General features: G+C 40.4%; 1 protein-coding gene across 1 annotated transcript in view; it reads right to left on the reverse strand.

The window, feature by feature from the left end:
• Window positions 1-24,792, reverse strand: part of LOC124614314 (replication factor C subunit 5) — an 81,436-nt gene that overhangs the window by 10,548 nt on the left and 46,096 nt on the right. Inside the window, exons 2-6 of the mRNA XM_047142933.1 lie at window positions 14,120-14,184; window positions 11,241-11,368; window positions 9,204-9,366; window positions 8,834-8,993; window positions 4,432-4,643 (exon numbers count right to left, since the gene is read on the reverse strand). Coding sequence (XP_046998889.1) covers window positions 4,432-4,643; window positions 8,834-8,993; window positions 9,204-9,366; window positions 11,241-11,368; window positions 14,120-14,184 — 728 coding nt within the window. The remainder of the gene's footprint in view (window positions 1-4,431; window positions 4,644-8,833; window positions 8,994-9,203; window positions 9,367-11,240; window positions 11,369-14,119; window positions 14,185-24,792) is intronic.

Genomic DNA, 24,792 nt, shown 5'->3' on the forward strand with positions numbered 1-24,792 from the left:
AATCTACTCTGTAGGAATCAACATGGATTCCGGAAACAGCGATTGTGTGAGACCCAACTCGCTTTATTTGTTCATTTAGATACAAGCTCCCAGGTAGATGCCATTTTCCTTGACTTCTGGAAGGCGTCCAATACAGTTCCGCATTGTCGCCTGATAAATTATGAGCCTACGGAATATCAGAACAACTGTGTGGCTGGATTGAAGAGTTTTTAACAAACAGAACACAGCATGTTGTTCTCAATGGAGAGATGTCTACAGACATTAAAATAACCTCTGGCATGCCACAGGGGAGTGTTATGGGACTATTGCTTTTCACAATATATATAAATGACCTAGTAGATAGTGTCAGAAGTTCCATGTGGCTTTTCGCGGATGATGCTGTAGTATACAGAGAAGTTGCAGCATTAGAAAATTGCAGTGAAATGCAGGACGATCTGCAGCAGATAGGCACTTGGTGCAGGGAGTGGTAACTGACCCTTAACATAGACAAATGTAATGTATTGCGAATTAATAGAAAAAAGGACCCTTTATTGTATGATTATATGATAGTGGAACAAACACTGGTAGCAGTTACTTCTGTAAAATATCTGGGAGTATGCGTACAGAACGATTTGAAGTGGAATGATCATATAAAATTATATGTTCGTAAGGCAGGTGCCAGGTTGAGATTCATTGGGAGAGTCCTTAGAAAACGTAGTCTATCAACAAAGGAGGTGGCTTACAAAACACTCGTTCGACCTATACGTGATGCAGAACCCATGTCAGGTATCAAAAGTCTAAAAGTAGCCTTTCCAATGTGAAAGTTTGATGAACTAAAAGGTTGAATGAGGAGTTTGGGTGAAATTTATCATATTGAAAAAGGAGAAAACAAAAAATTGAAAATAAATATGCCGAAAGGAAGAATTTTGTTGCAATCACTTCTCCAGCTGCTCACTGGTAGCAGTAACAATCAGAGCAGTCCATCACTTGGAAAAAGCAGCAAAAAATTGTGCAACTGACAATGGAAAAAGATACCCAAGTGAAACTAAGTGTCTTAATCTAGGGCCCGAGAACAAACGGTAAAGCATACGGAGGGATAAGCCAAATTTTGCATTGCTGGAGGGAAATACCAGAAAAATAATGCTGTATCCCTCCATACCCCTTTCCTGATTTTCTCCAATATGGAGTAGTACGGTACAATGGATAATTTCAGGTACACAGTTAAGTAAAAATGACCTGTAACAGGCTTATCCATCTCTGGTAATACCTACCTCTACAAGTAGATGTACAAGAACCACATAAACTGTCATCGATACACACATCTAAAAACTAACTGACTTTGCTTCTTTTTACTTTGTTAAGTTCTATGGTACTATACTCTGTTTTTAAAATGATATAACCAACTGAGACAGGCCTATCAGCAGTAAGATTTCACAAACATGCTCTTAGTTCAATGGAACCAAGAGAAGGGTAGTGTCAGGTGGCCTGGGCAAAGAGAGAAAGAGAGGCGAGGAGCAGGAAGGGTAGCTGATGTCTCAGGAGGAGGCAACAGGTGTACGAGATACGAATGTAGGAGGGAAAGGCAGCAGATTCATGGAATATGAATGTAACACTTGGCCATCAGACTCAGTGAGTTCGTGCAGTGCACGATAATGATGATATGGGGAAATGAACTGGGAAGGGGTGACAACAGAGGAAGGGGAGATGCAGAGAAGAGGGTGTGAGTGCAGAGATTTAGCGAATACTGAGGCCACGAGGGTCACAGGAACAGAGGATATGATTTAAGGATAACTCCGAACTACATAACTTATACACAGTGGTGCTGGGGGGATGGATCCAGATGGCATGAGTTTGTGACACAGCCACTGGATGCGAGTATATTGCGCTTGGTAGTGTGTTCCACCATTGGGTGGGCAACTTTGTTCTTAGCCACAGTTCGACAATGGCCATTCATTTGGGTGAATAGTTGGTTGGTGGTCATGCCCATATAAAATGCCGTACAGGAACTGCAACACAGCTGCTTTCACATGTGGCCTTGACTCTGATGGTGTAGGACAAGCCTGTGACAGGAGTAGAGTAGACCATGCTGGGTGAGTGAATCGGGCAGGTCTTGCACCTGGGTCTTCCACAGGTGTATGACCCATGTGATGTGGCAAGGAGTTGGGAGTGGTTGTGGCATAAGGATGGAACTGGATATTGAGTAGGTTGGGTGGTCGGCAGAATATTACGTGGGTGAGTTGGAAAATATTTTCCCCTGTTGACTGTGGTCAGAGTTGTGTGTGAAAAGAAAAAAAGAGAATGAGACATTAAAGATAAGGCATATCTTTAATTTCCTACATAATTTCCAAGTACATTGAGACAGTCCTCACACCTCTTTATAAGCTTCAAAAAGCCTTCCAAGAAAAAATCAGGGCGTTGCATACAGAAGAAGTGTTGAACGGCTTGTCTGACATCAGAACTGCTGCCAAAGCGCCTTCCGCTGAGAATCTTCTTCAAAGCAGGAAACAGATGGAAGTCACTTGGTGCGAGATCTGGACTGTAAGGCCGATAGTGTAGGCACTCCCAACCAAGAGTTGCAATATGGTTTTGCATTGCCATAGCCATGTGTGGTCTCGCATTGTCGTCAAACAGCAGAACGCCAGAGCTGAGAAGGCCAGGCCGCTTTTTCCGAATCACCTCTTTAAATTTCGACAGAGTGGCACAGTACCGCGCAGCATTGATGGTTGCTGCCTCCAGAAAGTCTAGCAGCAAAACTCCTTTGGCATCCCAGAAAGCAGCGAGTAGCACTTTACCTGCAGATGGAATGCTTTAGAAATGTTGCATGTGTGTCGGGGTCAGTTGGCGGGGCACCCATCGTGCTGACACCTTCCTGTATCGAAGAATGTCATGGATGATCTTGTGAGCTTGCTCATGCCCAACTCCAAGTTATGCCGCTACTTCATCAATGGTGATACGCCGGTTTGCTTTAATAATGTCATCCACCTTCCTGAAATTTGAATTCTGCAGTGGCTGTGCGTGTCTGTCCAGCTGCACTTGCTGACATCCATCACTGAATTGCTGGCACCATTTGCCTCGACATCACACCTGACCCATACACCTCAACAAGGTGGTTATGAATTTCTGTGCCTGATACTCCACGTGCCAATTCATAGCGGATAACAGCTCTCACTTCCGACTCCAAAACGCACCTTCTCTCCATAGCTCCGGGAAAAGACTGAGCAGCTGGCCTCTGCTTTGTGCAGGCACTGCGACAGCGCCATCTGCTTGATCGTGGTTGACCTCTACCCAATGGTGTATTGGTGTCCTGCATGTGTGCTTTCACCTGTCGTGTCATCTTTCGCCCATATCACACAACTCTGCCCACAGTGGACAGGGGAAACTTATTTTCCAACTCCCCCTCATACATCAGGAGGGGTGGGAGAGATTGTGTGTAGGATGTCCCTCAATTCTGAGCATGAGGACACTTATCAACAGCAGAGTTAACCACACAGTGGAAGACATGCTACTGCGTGCAACATGCTTGATTTCAATGACTGCTTCATAATCGCAGCAAGATTTCACAAACATGCTCTTAGTTCAATAGAACCAAGAGAATCTGCTTTTCTGAACTATTTAGATGGGGATTATCCTTGCAACTCATCCTCCATTCCTGTAATTCTCCTGGCCTCAATTCCCACTAACCCTGGAGTGCCAGTCTCGCCTTCCTCTGTTCTGTCACCCCTTCCCAATTCACTCCCCCAAGTCATCGTCTCATGTGCCCCACATGCTGGTAATGCTGTCCAAGAGTGACATTCCTATACTACGAGTTATTGCGAATCCCTCGCACATTCCTACCTCATACACCAGCTGCTTCCCTCAGAGATGTCTGTCACCCTTCACCAAACCTTCCTTTTTCTCACTTCTGTGCCTGACACAATCTCTCATCTTATTCTACATACAGAACTGTGATTGTGTACTCAGCTACGTACTCAGCCACCACTATGCAGCTGTGGGCACACACATGCACTAGCTCAAAAACGGATTTCTTCTCAAAGGCTCTAAAGTTCTCAATTTTGTATATTTACTTGCTTGTCAATGACTCAACACCTCTGCTTTTGTTGAGATGTTACCTTTTCTCCTATATTGTTTATGTTAATATTAATAAATGCTATTTAGTTAGCCAACTGTAGACAAATGTTCAAGAAATTACGAAGAACTGTTAATGTAAAACATTGCTAACCTGTAAATGTTGCAGGCTTTGTTCCAATCAACTGGTCCTCATGACTAGCATTATTTTTGTAACAGACTCACCGAAAATTTTCAGTCAAATTTTTTCTTTTAAGCTGCATAACATGTAAAATCCCAGCTCTTCCATGAGGTCTGTACATCTTGCACATAACAATAGCTCAAGGCAATCTATGTCAACTTTCAAGAGAGACTATAACATTACTGAAACAACAGATAAAAGGATACTCCTATAGCAGTCTGCAAATTCATCATTAAGCAGCCATTTCACAATATTTGCAATGTCATTTTTGAGAGGATGGCCAACACATGTATAGACATTGTCCTCGGTTACCTTCCCATATGCCATTGAGGTGCTTTGTAATATGTTGAGAACTTTTCGCATATCACCTCCTGAAAGTGTTAATAATGCCTTCTTCCCATCCTCTGTACAGTCAACCCTGTGAATTCAAAGCACACAAACAAATAATGATACTAGCACTAACAGGAGACATTCCATTTACATTTTATTAACTACAGAAACTTAAACAAAGTAAAGGAGAAAATTTCTAAGCCTGGCAGTGAAAGGTAGTTTGTATTAATTCACTGCTCCACTGGTTCTTGCACAATATTTTACACATTACAACTGAAAAAGACACGCAACACTAAAATGTTGTAGAATATTACACCCATGTCTTGTGTTTCTCCCCCCCCCCCCCCCCTTTCATTTATAATGGAAGATTGTTTCTTTAGGTAAAAAGTGCACTTATTTTGTAATTTAGTATCCTGTTAGATCAATAGACTTTGTCCAATGTTTTCCAAGTAAGTACATCCTGTAACTCAATTGCAAGGTCTGCAAAATACTCATCTATGGCTTCCATAAACTCTTAATTGAATCCAATAATTTTTGCAGCACTCATTTCTTTAGATTTGGGGACATGTTTAAGTCAGAGCCAATCTGATAAACAGGGTGAATGTGCACAGCCCATGTGCTTTAAATTCCTCACTTTCTGCAAATTTGAAACACAGACTGGTACCAGAAGCAGGGATCAATGGATGAACATCAGACAAACCTCCACGTGTGAATTTGTTATGCGTCCAGATGGATGTTAAAGAGTCTTGTTACCAGCACATGCATAAGTTAACTCAAAAATGTAATTCTGCCTGCTTTGCACTTAGAATTTTCTCTATGTTGACTAACTGATAAGGCTGCTAGTATACTATCGTATCTATTATATGGCACAATCTTCTGGTCAACTAAGTAGTGTTCTATAGATCTATATAGTAATTGTTGATAACCAAACAAATTACAGAAGCCTGTCCATAGATCCCACTAAGGAGGAGAATCTTCAGGGATATGGAATGAGTCACACTACATACTAGCAAAAGATAAGCAACTCACAGAAACTTAATATGTGAATTGTATTAACAACAAAGTAATTTACGATAAGACAGGAAAAGATCAGACACAGGGATAACTTCAGAGGTCACTGAAGGCAAGCTTTTACTTCGTGCATGCATTTTGCTGTTTACATCTTATGTACTGTTAAGCAGATTCAAACATACATTGTTGCCCTTGGAAGTTGAGACTGCAGTCTGTAGCAGTTTTCAGTGCTATGTACAATTACTGTTAGTTATCTTTACATGAATACTTTCGTCACAGTACTAGAAGAGGAAAAAGAGGTAAGCATAATTTCCTTATTTAAATGTTGAGAAGGAAACGTGAATGTAATATGGCTGCATATCTCACTTGCACTAATGCCTGGTGTACTGTTTACAGATATCTACACACATAGAGAGAATTTTGGACAATGCCATAGCATTATAACAGGAGGCTTGTTGCACTTCTGAGGTGCAATTATGACCTTTCAAAATCCTGAAAAGGCAGTTGCCACTATAGGATCAACAAAACTGTCATACAGAAAGGCATTCAGCAAATTTAACATACCGCTTGAACTTCAGAGATACAAACATGATTAGAAGGAAACAGCAAAATAAGCAGTTTGTCAGAATCATTAATGACGTGGGTGCAAAAGAAGTGGGAGTCAGATTTCTGGGTCCATATCAAGGCAGCAAATCTGTATTTATTTTTCTTGAAATTCCAGATGATGTTATGGTACACAAACACCAAATTGCCTGAGTGTTGCTACTCCTAGAGAAGAAAATGAGAAGTTTTTATTCACTGAGAACATACTGAAAACTTATGATTTACAGTTTGAGTAGATTGTCATTACTAATCAAATATTTTCTAAATACGTTTGCCAAAGTTTTTAATGTGGTACATGTTTCCTGAAGACATGTAAAATATTTTGTAACCGCAAGTAAAGTATTTTCTACACATGTAAACGGAATTTCTGAATATGTGTATTTTTTAAAAAGACAATTAAGTGTCCAGAATTACATTAAGAGGGAAATATAGAACAATGGCTTGAAATTCAATGAGTGTCCAAAATTAGACCATAAATTCAATGAGTGTCCAAAATTAGACCATCATATGGAGTAACACTGGACAGTTTTATTTGTTAGGATCTGGTTACATAAATAATATTTTTGGTTCACATTCTTTGATCATAGTATTCTTCAATGTCACCGCACAATTTAAATTCAATCAAGGTGTCAGACATTCTGCCAGATATCAATGTCATTCTTGCATGATATTTTAACAATGTGACTAATTATTTTCATCAGGTGCTACCTGAGACTGCTCATCAGTGGAATGGGCCACCACTCCATTGTCAACGCCAAGGGTTCCATTTGCAGTCTGCTCCCAGCATACTTAGGCATTCCCTCTTTGCCCTGAACGCCTGTCTATGGTTTGACATTCTGTTTTCAGTCTGCTGCGTTTCCAGATATTCTCTCTGCAGTACGCTCCCACTAGAAACATTCTTAGGCATTCCTTCCATGATTCGATGCACCAGGCCAAGCACTGGTGTTTTGTCTTCCTTCCCACGCACCCGTTTGCGTGCTGGTATCCCATTTTCAGTCTAGTGTGGTTCCAGGTGTTCCCTTTGAGGTTTGCTCCCACTGTAACTGCCCTGCGACGTTCCAGCTTCAAACTGGTGCACCTGGTGTTCTATCTGGAGTTTGTTTCTCTAGTCCACACCCATAGTTGCTCTTTGTATGGAGCTCTACTGCTGCCCCAGTTGTGGGTTCTCAGATTGATGATTCATTAGGTTATTTGTCACCTGTATCTCCATAGACCCATTTATAACACTGTCCCACTATCTGGCGTTGGTGTCAGAATCCTCTTTTCATTGAAGTTCATGCATATCTTTTCCCATTTAATATTCACTGGGTTGATATTGCAGTTTCTTCTGAACGAATCAATGTTATCACCAACTCCTGTGATGGAATGCACATACAGGTATGGCAGAGTTAAAACTTCTGAGACACCTAAATGACATTAGAAAATGCATTTAACCATCAACCATTTTATTTAACCAATATATTATCTACCAGTTTCCGCCACAGACCATCACCACTGTATGTCTGTCAACATCAAAATTGTGCAGAGCAAAAATTGAAAAATCTGAAAAAGTACAAAGTACACGAAAATACACTGTATTTTCTAAAGTACTTAACGGCTGTTGGTTCTCACCTGATGGAAACATTATCTGGGTGACAGCCTACCATAAAATTTGTGAACTGACACAGCAGATCAGTCTAAATGCCTTTTCTAGGCTAAGAATATTCTTGGAGAGTGCACAAAGTTGCCCCAAAATATAACACCATGCAAGAGAAAAGCAAAGTAAAGAAGCCCCCAGTGCCAGACAGAGTGGAGATTATTCTTATGGTGCAGACAGCAGAATTCAGTTTCCCCACAAGATCCTGAATGCGATACTTAAAAAAAAATTTAAAAAAAATTCAATTTACCATCAGTCAAAATAGTGACTGACAGAATACATTGGAACAGAAAAATCATTTTTACAGGACTCCCACCTAAAAACTGTATGCACTGCCTTTTGTTTTCGCAATCATCTGTTCTCTGCATCAACTTGCTGACATTACCAACTACCCTATTAGCTGCACAACATATATTATGTTCCATGGTTTTCACAATAATACCGAGTTGTCGGCAAAGAGAATTTTTTGTGTGAGATCATTAATACATATCAAGAAAAAGTAATGGATCAACAACAAAACCTTGTGGCATCCCCACTTTACATGAATCCCAGACATATTAACACCTCTTCCTGGTTTGTTGACAATGGAGGACCACCTTTTGCTACATACTTTCCAGCTACGAGGTGAACGACTGTTGAGCTGCTTCCCTGCTCCCATAATTTTATAATTCATGCCAAAGTATTGCATGTTACACATAATCAAATGCTTTTTTATATCAAAGAAATTAGCTACTGTCCTCAACCTGTACTTCAGCCCTGCTAGTGTGAGGCACTAAATTGCATTTTCTGTGGCTCTCTCTTGCTGGAACCAAACTGCAAGCATGACAACAATTTATGTCTACTGAGATGTGCTACTACTCTTATAACTGACAATAGCAATTTTCTTTAATTTATAATTCATCTGAAAATCAAAACCAAAAATGAAAATGCAGTTGTATTACAAATTCATTACTGTAAAAAGTTAAATAAAGTGCTTAAAACACCTTTTAAAAAAAAGTAGTATGGAGAGTAACAAGATGAATACTTACTTCTCTTGTTCAATGACAAAATTAAGGCGTGACATGACCTGACTTGAATCCAGAGGACCAAACCTGAATCTTGTACATCGAGACTGGAGGGCTGGGATTATTTTGCCGAGATAGTTACATATAATGCAGAACCTCACATTTTCTGTAAATTTTTCTATGACTGTAACAATTAAAATTCTATGTTTAGTGACAAAGGGATGACAGCAAAACTATAACTAACATGAAATACTGATTACAATTTGTGCTGGAGAATGATGAAGGTGCTTGTCAAATAATTTTTCCAAAAGTTAATTTAATCTTAAATTTGAGGTATCAAACAGCTGCTATAAAGTTTAAGCTGTATAAAACAGAAGCCAAAGCAACAGCTCACTTCGTCTAAGAGCATTCTGTGCATCATTTGTCATTGCATCAGCTTCATCAAGGATAATAAGCTTGTGCCCAGCACTGAAAATGGTTCTTGTACTAGCAAAACTGAGGATCTGCCCACGAACAATCCCAATTCCTCTGTCGTCTGATGCATTTAACTCCAAAACCTGGCCAACAAAGAAAGAAACAGAAATGAATCAACACAATGATTTAATTTTCAAATATGTAACAGACTACTTTTCAAATCAAATTTTCATATACGGTAAATGTTTTCTACAAATACGCCATACATACACTTAGTTCACAAATATAAAAAGTTGCAACTAGGGCAACTGAACCACCCTTCACTGTCTCCCAGTAGGAAGGTTGATAGTGCATGTACTCAATTAGGCTCAGTTTGGTGTAGTGCGCAACTGATAATTTACCACCCAGAAGGATCGCATAGGCTTGCTAAAATGCAATCTAATAAATTCTGGGTCTAGGTAAATCAAATCAAATGAAACGAAATGTGACATTTAAAAAGGCACATCTTTCCTACATAGGCAGTATGTAATAGTAATTACCTCTTCCATGAGGTAATGTTGACTTGTCATTATCAAGCAACATCACCAAAAATAATCCTACATGTGGCAGATGACTACTACACTTGGAGTTGCGTCAACAACTTTTTATATCATCAAAGCTTACAGTAATAATGTCTGCACTCGTTAGGTGATGTTGCTTGATAAATGAATAGTGGGGTCAAAATTGGCCAGTTGGAAGTGTAATTACAGCTAAATAGAGGCTATGCAGTAAACATGTTCCATTTAAAAAAGTTTACTCTAGCTGTGGAACCAAATCTGCAAAAAATATAACATTTAAAGTTTTGTAAGTGGATAGATAAACATTTACTCACCAAGTGGTGACAGGACACACCTAAAATGAGGTTATAATTAGTCCAGCTTTTGGAGCCAGTGCCACCCCCTTCAGGCAGAAGGTTTGAAGGGGAAGGAAGAGGGGTGAAGGAAAAGGTGTGAAGAGGTCTAGGAAAAGAGGTAGATCTCGGGAAAGTCATCGAGAACTGTAGGTCAGACGAGACTTACTGTTACCGTCCAGTAAGTCTCCCCAGACCCAAGGTTATGGGTGACTTAACCCACCCTTTTTCGTTGACGTCTAGTCCTTTTCCTTCATCGCTCTTCTTTCCCCTTCAACACTTCTGCCTGAAGAAGGAGCCACTGGTTCCGAAAACTTATCTAATTATAACTCTCTTTTATGCGTGTGTTTTGCTGCCACTTGGTGAGTAGATTTTTTTTTATCCAATCACATTATTTTGTCAAAAATTGACTGTTTATGGTGTAACATTTAAAGACTGCAGGAAAAGACATTTTGACAACACACTTCTCTCATAATGATGTGATGAATGGGATGTACAATGTGGCATTAGTGAATGTTTGTCAGTTTCGTGACAACAATGAGAGTGTCGTACTATTAGCATTCGCTGTATAAACATTTATATTAGTCCACATAAATGTTGTTGCAGATTACAGTACATCTCTCCAGACAAAAGCATATATTACAAAAGTGTTACAATGGGAAATAGTGAATTATTGTGGATGGGAATTGTTGTACCAAACTTTATACTCAAAAATTCTTTTATGCGATATCAACTTTATAGAAACATCCACAAACCACTACATGGAAGAAGACAGTGAGAATTATATAAATATGAAACCTGTTTTGACAGATGGCATTTAATGTCTGCCAAACTGTTGGAGAACTTTATGAGTGCTCGGTGGTCTATATTCAATGTTCAAAGTACAATATTCCTATACAACCTACATTTTGGTAGTGTCACTGTAATCTTATGACTAACACATGTGTGATTCTATTGTTTACTGTCATTTTCCTAGTAAACATAAATGGCCTAAGTTCACGAATGAAATACCCATCCAGTTTTGAAAACTCCTGTAAAAACTGACTTTTATAGGTAAAATCACCGGTTACTTGAGATTAAGTACTATGAGTTAGTTCTGACAGTTCATTTTTAGTAAAATCAACATACCATTGATGAAAACTGTTTAGGCGGGTACAGTTGCCTGGCACAAGCAAGAATGGTACTAGTTTTGCCTGTTCCAGGAGGGCCATAAAAGAGCAAATGTGGGAGCTGGTCCTCTTTAATGAATCTGTTAACTAGACAACAAAGAAAGTAAGCATTATTCGGTATACTCCATTACCAAACTAAAATTTTTATCAGCTATACACGAAATATTCTGTAAATGCTAATTCAGTAACACAAAAAAATTTTTGTTTTGGTGAATATTTATTGGTCAAATTCTGACTGCATGTACCATTCAACACATCACAGAACTTGTCATAAATGATCAGGTCCATTTTTCTCAAACAGCAATGTAAGTACAATAGTTTGCTAATATTATGAGACTCTGCAGTATATTCTATAGTAGAAATGCAGAAGCTTCTGCTGGGGAGAGCGTGCGCGCGCCCACGCACGCACACACACACACACACACACACACACACACACACACACACACACACACACAGGATGTTCCATTTATCTTGACCACCCTAAATAACTGTCCGTCCAGATGCAATTACAAAATGTTTCAAAGCAAATTTTCTTTAGCCACCAGGGGGACATCAATAAGCATGATTGCCTTCATTGTAGCATTGTTTTGTAGAAAGATATGAACAGCGGTATGACTTTTTTAGATGGCACCCTGTATTTTTTTATTCGGTAATTCATTTCCTCTCCTAAAGACCTATTCAAAAATATATCACAGTGTACCATTCACTGAAACACAACGTTATTAACTGCATAACACAACACTGACTTTGAGCCCGGGATCACAAACTCGTCCACATGCTGGAGCTGTCAGAAGACAAATGAAAACCCAGTAAAAACATAACACAAAATTGACTTTGACTCTCCTTTACCACTGCCCAGGAATAGAACATCCAGAGGTGCTCAAAGTGGTGACCGTGGACACCGATTCACTGGTGCACTTGTTGAATGAAAGAATTATTTATTGCTTCCAGTGTTGCCTGCTGAAGAGAATTACAAACAAGCACAATACTTTCCTGCATGTCCTCTGGAGTTGTTGGAATATCGCGATAGACCACGTCTTTAATGCATCCCCAAATAAAAAAGTCCAGAGGATTTAAATCAGGAGACCTAGCAGGCCAAGTAACTGCTCCTTCTCAACCAATCCATCTGGCAGGATACCTGCGGTTCAGAGCACTTGTCCACACAAGGCATTATGTGCTGGACATCCATCGTGTTGATACAACATAAGCATTCTGGTTCATAGCCACACCATCCAGAAGTACACGATTCTGGAAATCATTCCCATGCAACTCTTGACGTAGGTGTACATGGTAAGGATGGAACTGGTGACGTGTAACAATATGATGTACACTGGTTTTAGGATTGCCAATCTCATGTTCAAGCTGTCATGTGCTCACATGTTGATTCATAGCAACGGAAGCAAGTACAGTAACTTCAGCAGCTTCGTCTGTGCGAGTGCTATGACGATTGCATTGTTGTGGGTTGAAACTTCCCATTTCCTAAAGCGTTGCAACAAGATGAGAAAACATCTGTCGGGACAGTGGGTTCTTGTCAGGATATCACTCTCTGTGCAGTTCCGCTGCCTGTGAAGCATTTCGGCTACCTTCAACAACAACAACTAACATTATGTCGATGCAGTTTGTAGGAAGGACAGACTTTACTGTATGCCTTCTCTACACAACAGTATTTAAAAGGACTAAACTACTGTACTAAATGCACGCATACTTAAGAAAACAGTATGGCAATTACTGTTCTGCTAACTTATATTGCCCACAGATGATTAGCATTTCCACCTTCTCTTCGTTGGTGTACATTCTACTCACACAGCTCTTCAACTGATGATGGTTGATGGAATGACGGGTGTGCATTCTACTTATGTTTACATTTGTCCTCTGTCAACGTCAGCATGTGGATGCGTTCCATTACTCCGAGTACCTGCACTAAGCGCTGGGAGCGTCAGCGTCAATGTTGTGTTATGTAATTAATAATGTTGTTTTTCACTGAATGGTACACTGTGATACATTTTTGAATAGGTCTTTAGGAGAGGAAATGAATTACGGAATAAAAAATACAGGGTGTCATTTAAAAAAGTCATACCCAACACTTGTGTTCCAATGGCCTCGAGGTTTCTCGATACTCCAAAGCACTCAATATAGTATTGACCTTGCTTGACCAATCACGTGAAATTTGACTCGTGGCGCTAGCGCAAGGGATACGCGAGAAACTATGTACTAGTTAGTACAACAATGTAAGAAGAAAACGTAAATTAATTAAAAAAATATCTGTGTTCTCAGGTGCCACCGGAATCACAACCACAGAAATTACAACATATTCGGGAGAAACAGCCAAATATTTGTGCCAATGAAGATATAAGTTTCACAGCTGTTCTGTTAGGATGATGACGGCGATGATGATGATGAAAAACTGTGATATCACAGGCGAGCCATCTAAGTAAACAGAAAAAGGCACTGAAGATAAAAATTATTGTACACAGTTTCCTTTTGTTTGTTTTGTTTCTCCTTGTATTATCAAAATGTATACAATCAATAAACAGCATAGGTGCATGTTAAAACAGTTTACGCAGAGAAAGTTTCTAATTTTGATTAGTCAGAACATGTTAAAAAATAAATTTTTCTCAAGGAGCCTATTAAAAAAGGGGGGGTCGTGTTATAATCTGGGTCATTTTATAAATGGGTGATTATGGTAATTTAGTCCATTGCCTGATGTGTAGTACATGAATGTATATAATAAAATAGAAAATCTATAACTAGAGTTTTGAATAAAATTTATGCACCATGTGAAATTAAACACACTAATCCATAAATTCTGAAATCAATAAGAGAAAAAATACTTACTTGTTTTAACAATATCATCATGTGATATCAGATCATCAAGAGTTTTTGGTCGATATTTTTCAACCCTGTAACAAAAACAAATTGTAACATTCTATATGCAACAGGTAGACAATATATGGCAGAAAACACAAAGTAATGAGGCTATGCCTACAAATTACAAGTCACAACACAATATGCAACGAAGGGCATGTGACTATTACATTCTCTTCTCCTTATTAATATATTACAGTACACTGCACCCACAAAACTATCCCCATGTCTCAAATGATCTCATTTCTCTAACTTTATATTCGTATTTGCTAAGGTCTATGAATGTGAGGCAGCAGTGTATTTTTAAGATCTTTGATGATAACTGCTTCTTGCAGTTTTAAGACAGGTTGCACTGGTAGTTTCCCAGACAACCTAAAAACAGCTCAAGTGGTTCTGATTGATAAGAAGGTGATAAATCTAGAATTTAAAACTACTGATTCATCTCAATCCCACCCCTATTTTTATGGCAATTTAGAATGTTATCTACAGTACGCTAACGCCAATAGACCTACTTAGTCAACTGAGTCTAATGTCTAACAATCGGAATGGTATTATGGAAAGCCCTGCAGCTGCAGCATATTTAAAAGATGAAATGATAACTGCCATTGAGAATGATTCTGTTTTGACCACAATATTACTTAACAATCAATGAAACCTGGGTGTAAGAGGAACTGGCTATCAATTGATAAAAATCGTGTGTTAGTGATAAGAAACCATTTATGTCGCTAAAACAAACAGTGAGTCATTCAAATAATTATTAATATCAAATATGGAGGGGCTAAATGCTCTGTGTTAGGACCTGTTCTGTTCTTGATTTACATTAAAAAGATAAAATACTATTCTTGTACCTCTAAAAAACAATATATTGAATGCAGATTATATGTAGATTATGTGCAAAAACTAAGCCTATGACAATCTTAAGAGGTACTGCGTAACAGTGTGACCATGACATAGTACAGTATTTCAGTGAAAGCCGTGTAAATGGAAGACCTACAAAGATTGCAATTACAGAGACCTACAAAGATTGCAATTACAGAACTCAATGCCAAGAAACAAGTACATTTGGTATGAAATAATCTACATTATATGACATTGCATAAAAGGAAAAATAAACCCAGGTAATTCCAGGTTGGAATATAAACAATATTACGAAAAGGATAGATTGCTAATCACCATAAAGATGACCTGTTGACGTGCAGACAGGCACAACAAAAAGAATGTTACAAATTATAGCTTTCGGCCAAAGCCTTCTTCAGCAAAGAATTCCTGTCAGAGCTGCCACTGGTGGCGGTCATGTGTGAGAAGTGTGATGCTTTTGTGAAACACCCACTGGGCACCTTCCAGGAATTCTTTACCTACAACTTAAGACTCACCATCCTTCCCCAGGTCCCTTCCTCAGAACACCAACCTTTTAGTAAAAGAAAGAACAGCTATACAGAATCTCAAGACAAATTCTGGTATAATCACCCTATCTGCAGACATAGGTTCCACCACTTATTATGAATCACAGTGACTATCTGGTAGAAGGCCTCTGCCAGTTATCTGAATCCTCTACCTAACACTTATCCAGAGTGATCCCATACCAGCTCTGCCAGTTATAGTCAAATACAACTTCCAATCCCTGCTTAAAGCCTTAGGCCCTTCTCAGAACCTCTCCCCTGAATCCATTTCCCTCCTCACCCCTATGACACCCTGCACACCAATCACCCGTAATCTAGCCTTCCATGCCAAAGACACCAATTATTGACTTCATCCCCAGCCCTTTACGTTCTGGTCCCTACTAGTCCCTACTGTTGATGCCACTTCCCTATACACCACCATCCCTTATGCTCGTGGTCTTACCACTATTGAACATTACATTTCCCAACTTCTTTACACTCCAAACCCACTCCGCTAACCTTTTTATGGGCCATCTGGAGGAGACCTTCCTAGGCTCCCAAAATGCCAAATCCCTAGTCTGGTTCAGGTTAGTTCATATCTTCATGATCTGGACTCAGGGCCAAGATACCTTATCTTCGTTCCTTCACAATGTCAACACCTTCTCTCCCATCTACTTCACATGCCCCTCCTCGACCCAGCGTGCCACCTTCCTAAATATTGGCCATCAGCTGTCTGTTGGCTAGGTGTTGGCCTCTTCCTCTCTAATGGTTCCATCTGCACCTCTGTCCACATTAAACCCACCAACCATCAATAGTACCTGGTACCTGAATTCTGACAGCTGTCATCCCATACAGCATGACAACCTAGGGACAGCTTATCTGCAGGGACAAGAATGCTGTTGCTCAGTATGATGAGGGTCTCAGCAAGGTCTTCACAGACAGGCACTACCCCCAGACCCAGATCACAAACCTATCTCCTGTGCCATTTCCTCTCACAGAGTGTCTACGTGGACAAGAAAAAAAAATTCCCGGATTTCCCGGTTAAAAACACAATTTCTCCCGGATGAAATTATGTATAAAGCGGTTGAAAATACATCCGTGTTAAGCAACAGTATACTTTCCCTCAGGCTGTAAAACCTATCAGTCCTTTGAATACTGAAGGTCTTATACCGGCTGAGGACGTTCCAGCACTTAAGGAAACTGGAAAAACAATGCGTTTGGAAAGATGTTTGATGCGAGACAATACGGACAGATTTTATTTTCGTATTGCGAAAGTATATACACAAATTCCACAAGTTACAGCACAGTAGCTTCTGAAGCCTTAAAATAGAGATTGCGTTGAGCGATGCACTTTTGTCAGCCAGTCATAGCTCATATCACGTGATCTCGCTAGCGATTGACGGCAGTTATTCAGAGCACAAGGCCCACGAGAAAGACAGGCCACGGCGTGTATGTTACGAACGTAGGCCGAGCTCGCTCCACTCAGCAAAGTGCGTTTCTACACCGGTTTACGTAACTAAATGTGTATGTTCGAACGAGAATTGCATCGACTATTGGAATCCACTATTATTAGTCCTACAATGATAGGAAGTCCGTAGGCCTACTAACAGACTCTAATTTGGCAATTAAAATCATAACAAAATGATTATCAGTTGCGTAAGGCACCACATCTTCTATGAAAGGAGAACTGTTACAAAGAAGAGACTAAATGCTGTAAATGAGCGGTTATACCATTTCTATCGAGAATTGATTTAAAATTTTGTTGTACGAACAGTAATCAGTAAGACTTCATAATAACAGATTCCAGTACAAGATGAAATTCTCGTTAGTATGTACGCACCCGGTTGCAAGTTAACAGAGTTAAATACGCATTTTGCCCGCTGAGTTAAGGGAACGAGCGAGCTCAGGCCGTTCTTCGTGACGTACGCGCCGCGGCCTGTATTTCTCGTGGGCCTCGATCAGTGCATAATACATGTTATGTACTCAACCACTAGCAGCATCATTGTTAAGTAGCACGACCATACGAAGACAAAAGGTTCATGGGTTAAAGTAATGTAAGTACACTATATCTTCACGAAAAGCTGAACTTTCACATATAATATTGGGCATTAACAATGTTTTGCTGTTTTTTCTCGAAGGGCGTGGTTAGGCAGGAACCTAAGAATGCTTCGGAAGCTAAACTGCTGTATTTGATGTATTTCACACATATACTTTCGTATTATGCAAACATGCAGTCCAAATGCTGATGTGAATCAGAGATCTTTCCAAAACGCGTTGTTTTTTGCCGGATTTCGTTTCCTAAAGTGCTCGGAAGTATAAAACCCCTAAACTTTCCATAAGCCGTTTTCCAATAACACTATTTAGTTTTTATTTCGTGATCATAGTTGCAGCGATTTAGGAGAGCCTTTACAAAGTGAAGTTTATACTTAGCTGTAGTTGGTGTCATGTTTTCTCGAAGAGTGATGCATCAACTTTTACATTGTTTTTATTCGAAACTCCGATTATACTGTACAACATTTAACCACCCACTGACGTAAGGCTGCGAGCACTCACAACAAGGTCTAGGGATCTTTGAGAGCATTCTGCGTTCTGCCTTACTGGGACTGGAGTGGCAATGAAGGATGGGACAGAATAGGAGTCGCCATGGCGTCAGCTGGTCAATGCAAAGCGATCCAGTGACTGGATGAAGTGGGAAGAGACATCGCTGCGAGCTGAGGAGGCGAGGTGAGATGACCAAGCCAGCAATCGATCACACGAAAGACGAGCCATCGCTTTCAGCAGCTAACATCGTTACATGCCTGTTCAAAATCCCAATACCGTGAAACGCCGTAATAATACAGCCGCTGTTACCGTGATTAAATACAAATAAAACAACTGCCGTTTATACATTCAATGCCAAAAAATATAACTTGGTATATGTAAAGAGAAAAAAACGTCGAGACAGTATTACAGGAAAATACTAGCTGGTAAATAAGTGGTAAACAAAAACATTACGTAAGTTGGTCAATAATTAAAGAAGACAAGTCTGGTGAAAGAGTCTTGAAATACGAGTTTATTGAGCCGAGTAGCATGTTCTTCAGATGATCATAGACTACAGTGTAGCTAGCACGTTTCGGGTTTTTTGTGCTCTAGCTTTGCAACAGACATTGGCAAATACAGAAGCAGTTACTAGAGCGCACTCCGCAACATCAAAGTTCTCCAGCCATCGATCACGCAAATGTTCAAGGGCAAACGTTCCGATTCAATGGTCCAAACATACAGAGCTAGTCTGGAATGGAAATCCTTAAATAGATTTTACAAGGCATGTACAAACTGAATTATCATCCAGAGTGTTTCCTTTACTGCGGACTCGATTAGCAGACAAATATGGAGAGGGGGCTTGCAAGTTCGTCAAAGAACAGCAAGAAAACATAATGTGAAGACAACAATAACAGCTGAACAGAGCTTATTACTTTTCTAGGTACGGAGGGATACATACAAAGCGACATTATCAATTTACTGGATGTCAAGTAAAACCATATTTTAAAATTAAGCGGGTAAATCATTCCTCTACAAGTAAATCAACATGTACGCTGCTACAGAATCTAGACTTTAAATTAAAATCGGTGTATGTACAATAGGTCTACCAAGTCCTAAAGCACTTCGGAAATTTTACACACAGTAGAGCGCCTCAGCTGTAAAGTAACTGGGAGGCCAAGTCGTTCGTAACCGGCAGACTTCATAACTTAGAATTCGTGGATGGGAGACGAGAGCAAGTAACCAATAGCAGCCGATAGAGAGAGAGAGAGAGAGAGAGAGAGAGAGAGAGAGAGAGAGAGAGAGTGAGAGAATAAGCTAGAAGGAAAAGGTGGCTAAGCCTTCAGAACTTTGGTCGATGAGCCTTAATATCTTTCATCTTTATAATTGAGGTGCTGTACTGTACATGTAAAATTAGCTAGAAACTTGCAACAGGTTACTGGAGTAAGACTGGTTGATACGTCTTGTCATTCATAGTTTCTTAAAGGGCCAACCAACGCAGCGCTACTAATAATATCGTAATTAACGCCGATTGTTGCTTGGCAGAGACAGTGTTGTCAAACGTGCCTCATTCGATTTTCAAATCACACAGTCTGTCAGTAGTCAGTGTGCTCGGCTCACCTGTTGAATTCAGTTCTGTGCACGTGCGGGGCAAAACTTTATAAACTGACAAGGTAGGTAACACTCATTGTGTCATATTTCTTTATGCGTAATAACGAGGCGCAGCCTTATTTACATCCATCGTTCTTCTTCTCCAATAAAGGTTGCCCAACAACAACCACTTCGACTGCGCCATGTCGATTGGTTTTCAAGATAGCTGGCTTTCAGATTCAGCATTCAAGGACTGGTTGGTGAAAGTACCTACAGACCTTTATAGTGCTAAATGTGGATTATGTCCAGGGACCCTCATTAACATCCGTACTATGGGAAGATCGGCTCTTACAAGTCACATGACAAAATCCAAGAAGCAAGTCGCGAAAGCAGCTGCCTCGAGAAGCACAGCAAGTTTGTATGTCTACACCCGACCGGCGGTGACCACTTCAATCCAGCAGACAGATTCTACTTCCACTACCACATCTGCGGATTCAGCTGGGTCAACAACAGTGGCGTTGGCCGCTGAAATTGTTGCGCCTCCGCAGAAGGATGTCACTGCAATGTCAAAACCCGGGGATAAAATGAGGAACCGATCGAATGGCAATAAAGACGGTAATACTGTGGTGTTTGGAGTGCATCGTTTCACACAAGTCACTGCGTAGTTCTGCGAACGACGTGTTGCTTTTCCCCGCAACGTTCCCCGACAGTGAAGTGGCCAAGAGCATGCGTTTACAAAAGGACAAAATCGGTTATATCGTGCAATATGGACTAGCTCCCTTCTTTGAGTCTGAAATTAAATCTGACCTCGTAAACGCATCAAGGATTGTTATTTGTTTTGACGAATCCTTGAACAAGGTGTGCAAAAGAATCCAGATGGACATTTTAGTGCGTTATTGGGACATTAATAAAAAACCTAGTGTGCACCCGTTACTACGCATCGGCTTTTCTAGGCAGTTCGACAGCAGCTAAGCTACTTGAGTCCTTCAAGAAAAAAATTCCCGGCGAAGCAATGAAAAAACTTTTACAAGTATCGATGGACGGCCCTAACGTCAACTTAGCGTTCTTTAGGGAACTTCAAATTTTTTTGAAAGAAATTGAAAGAGTAGACACGGTTTTACTGGAAATTGGAACGTGCGGGCTTCATGTTGTTCACGGCGCCTTCAAGTCCGCAATTCAAGAAACACAGTGGATGATAATTCAGTTTTTACGTGCCTTGTGCAATCTTTTTAAGGATGTCCCTGCCAGAAGAGCTCTGTATATTTCAACAACGGAATCGGAACTGTTTCCCTTAAAGTTTTGCGCGATCCGATGGCTGGAGAATGTGGAAGTTTCTGAGCGAGCTCTAGTAATGCTTCCGTTTCTGCGAATATTTGTTGGAAAACGGGAAGAAAAAAACAAACCAAAATATGCTAGCTACAGAGTAGTGGAGGATCACCTCAAGGACAAGCTACTTGGTCCGAAAATTGCCATTTTCAAGACTCTTGCTGGAGACTTGACACCTTTCCTAAAGGATTTCCAATCCTATTGGCCGCTAGCACCGTTCCTCCACTCTGCTTTGACAAAGATAATGCAGACAACGATGACACGATTTGTCCAGCCGACGAAGATCTCGCCGTCAGTTAATTTGGAGAAAGAATCCAATCTTTTGGGTGTGAACCACGTCAAGATTGGGTTCACCGTCAAGAATGAATTCAGAAAGTGCAGGTCTCTCACAGCCCTTGAAATCGCTGGGTTCCGGAGCGAATGCAGAAGAGGAATGATCAAGCTCGTGTCAAAGTTGATGGAGAAATCTCCCTTACACTTTAGGTTGACAAAAGCTGTAAGCTGCTTTGATCCCACAATACCGTGCTGGGAGGCTGGTCCCAAACGATTTCATTCCTTTCTACAGATTGTGGTGGAGAGCAATTGGATGAACAGTGTATGTGCCGATAAAGCAGAAGCGCAATACGCTTCTGTTGTAAAGAAGAACTGTAAAACAAAATTCGAAACATTCAACAAAAAGGAGCAACGGCTGGATGAGTTCTGGATGAAATGTCTCAAGAACCAGAATGCAACGTGCCACGAGCTGCAGAAGGCAATGGAAATCGCGCTCACTTTGTCGCATGGTCAAGCAGCTGCGGAGCGAGGATTCTCGGTGAACAAAGAGTGCCTCTTCGAGAAATGAGGGGAACAATCTGTAGTGAGCAGAAGACTAGTGTACGACGCCGTCAAGACACACGGCGAAGTCCAAGGAGTGCCTATAACAAAGTCCCTTATACACTCTGTAAGAAACTCACGAGATCGATATGCTGAAGACCTCAAAAATCGAAAAGACGAGTCATCCAGGAAAAAGATTCATCTGACTAAAAGGAAGATTGTTGACGCAGAAATAAGACAGAAGAAGGCAAAACTTGAGGTGTCCATTCAAAACGCTCAGATAGAGCGAGAATCTATTACAGAACGAATCAATGCTCTCGCACACAGCTCCAAGTGAGCTATTCTCCAAGGTCAATTCCTAAATTACAATATTTGTTGTTACACATGGTGCTTCCTTCTAAATTATTTGTAGTATTGTCTAATAATAATGAAAATGTTTCTTTAATAAAATGTTTTTAAAACAAATGAATATGATAGCGTTATTTATTTTAAACTGATAACTCCCACAGATGTTTAAATATACATTTCAAACAATAACTTTCGTGATTAAAAAATATTTGAAAAATAAACCTAATTTAAGAAATTAAGTATTAAAATAAAGACCGGAGCTAAAATTTAGCAACACGAAAATCCGAAAAGAAAGGACTGTAAAAATGCACAAAATATTTTACGGAAAAAAATTTCTTATTATTCTAAAACGAAAGACAGTAATTAAAGGTCTTTAACAACGATTAAACCGCAAGCTTTTGTATTTAGATAAAAAATAATAAAATCAGAAAAATTGAGGAATGGAAGAGGTAAAAGATATACTTGTCCTTACTGAAAGCAAATTTTAGAGCGGGGAATACAGTAGCTGCGCTTGACACCGGTTTTCGCTCTAGAACTGGACTAATTTCGTACGAGAGCAAGGTACGGGTGTCCCGCTACCTGTCGCGTGACTGGTGCTGCATTCTGTTGTCCATTTACAGGATTAGTTAGAAAGAAGTAGTAGCGAACGTTAGAGCTGTTCGGAGACGAAGATCCAATTAACCGGCAAAAAAGTAGAAAAGAAGCGCTGGTATTGCTCTGCATGCCAGAACACTTCGTCTTTTCTATACTAAAGAAAAGTCGAAGTGCTCTGGCATGAAGAGACTTGTGACATTGCTCAGTAACATATTATTCACTTTTTTTGAAGGTCAATTATACTTTTTGCCATCGATTGCAAAATTTTTTATCTATGGAAGAACAACATTAAATATGAAAACTAACTTGAAGCTCGGTCTTTTTTAACGTGTGTTACGCGTTAAGTCATATCAAATACAAATGCGCGGTAAAATTTTAAATAGTGACACAAATGACTTATCTTCTGGGCCCGAAATTTTTCAAATGACTGACCCTCAAGTGTTACCGGTACGTTTTGAATGAGAGTTATAACACCCTGTGATTGAAGAAATTCACTGCACATTCTCACACGTAACATACATCATCTTGAGTGGAAATTTACTTTGAAAGTAACGCTTCTCAAGTCACTATTCGTAATATTTTCCAGTGATCTGTTAGAAATGTAAACAATTGCGACGCAAGCACATCGAATGCACGTTAGTTGTTACGGGCATACTGCATAATCTTCGCCCGAAAGCCTTTGACACTTTTCGGTGTCTGCAAACTGGTCTGTGCATTGTGTAAATTACTAATTTTCTACACAACTAAACTTTTATTTTGGTGTTATTCTCTGATTTATGTTTCATTGCTGCAGTATTATTCAGCAGTAGTGGGCTAAAGTTCTTTGTCAGCGTATCAGATCTTACACGTCAAACCTACAAAAATTTATCTGAAATCTAAAAGAATGAAAAATCCCGGAATTCTAAAAAATTCCCGGGTTTTTCCCGGATGAAAAAATTTCCGGGTTTTTCCCGGATCTCCCGGGCCGTATACACCCTGTCTCACATACCCAATTCTTCCACCACCCCCAAGAGCCAGCCACAAAGGAATGTTCTCCTCATCACCCAGTACAGGAGTGTCCTCTTTGTCACCCAGTAACACCATGGACAGGAACAACTGATCCACATCCTTCACCAGGGCTTTGATTACCTATTATCATGCCCTGAAATGAGGGATATCCAACCCAAGATACTTCCCTAAAGTGGTGTTCTGTCACCAACCCAATCTCTACAACATCCTAGTCTATCCCTACCCCAGTCACAATGGCAACCTCCTGCCACAAGGATCTCAACCCTGTGGCAGACCCAGGTGTGAGACCTGCCCAATCCAACCATCCAGCACTTCCTATTCCAGTCCTGTAACAGGTTTATCCTACCTCATCACAGGCTGGGCCATCTGTGAAAGCTGCCATGTAATTTACCAGTTCCTCTGCAATCACTGCATAGCTTTTTATATTGATGTGTCTACCAAGCAGCTGTCTTCCAGGATGAATGGCCACTACCAAACTGGGGCCAAGAGCAAAGTAGACCACCCTGTGGCACAACAAGCAGCTGAACATAAAATACTTGATTTCAATGGCTGCTTCACTACCTGAGCCATCTGGATCCTTCCCTCCACCACCAGCTATTCTGAACTGCACAGATGGGAGCTACCCTTACAACATGTTCTCTGCTCCTGTAATTATTCCAGCCTCAACCTACGGTAACATACTGTTCCCACACCCTCTGCCCAACAGTTTTCACCCTCTCTGTCCTATCATCTCCTACCCATTCTCATCTTCCACCCTCTTTATTTCCCACCCTATGCCAACGCACGCACCCACCCACTGTTCCCCTTTTTCCCCTGATCTCCCAAACCCACAAGCTCCTGACAACACTGCACCTGTTGGCATTCTAGTCTCTGCACACACTACCAGACAGCATTCATCTCTCTCCCCACCCGTACACTATTATCCCTTCCCTTCCAGAAAGCTTGCATCCCATGTGTAGTTGCAGTCTGGCCCAAGGTGCTGGAGTTGGCAGTTATGTGTACTTGCTTGTCTGTATGAATGAATGTTGTATGTTTCTCTTTTGCTGGTGAAGGCTGTGGCCAAAAGCT

The sequence above is a fragment of the Schistocerca americana genome, chromosome 1 (assembly GCF_021461395.2).
Source record: "Schistocerca americana isolate TAMUIC-IGC-003095 chromosome 1, iqSchAmer2.1, whole genome shotgun sequence".
Taxonomy (NCBI): Eukaryota; Metazoa; Arthropoda; class Insecta; order Orthoptera; family Acrididae; genus Schistocerca; species Schistocerca americana.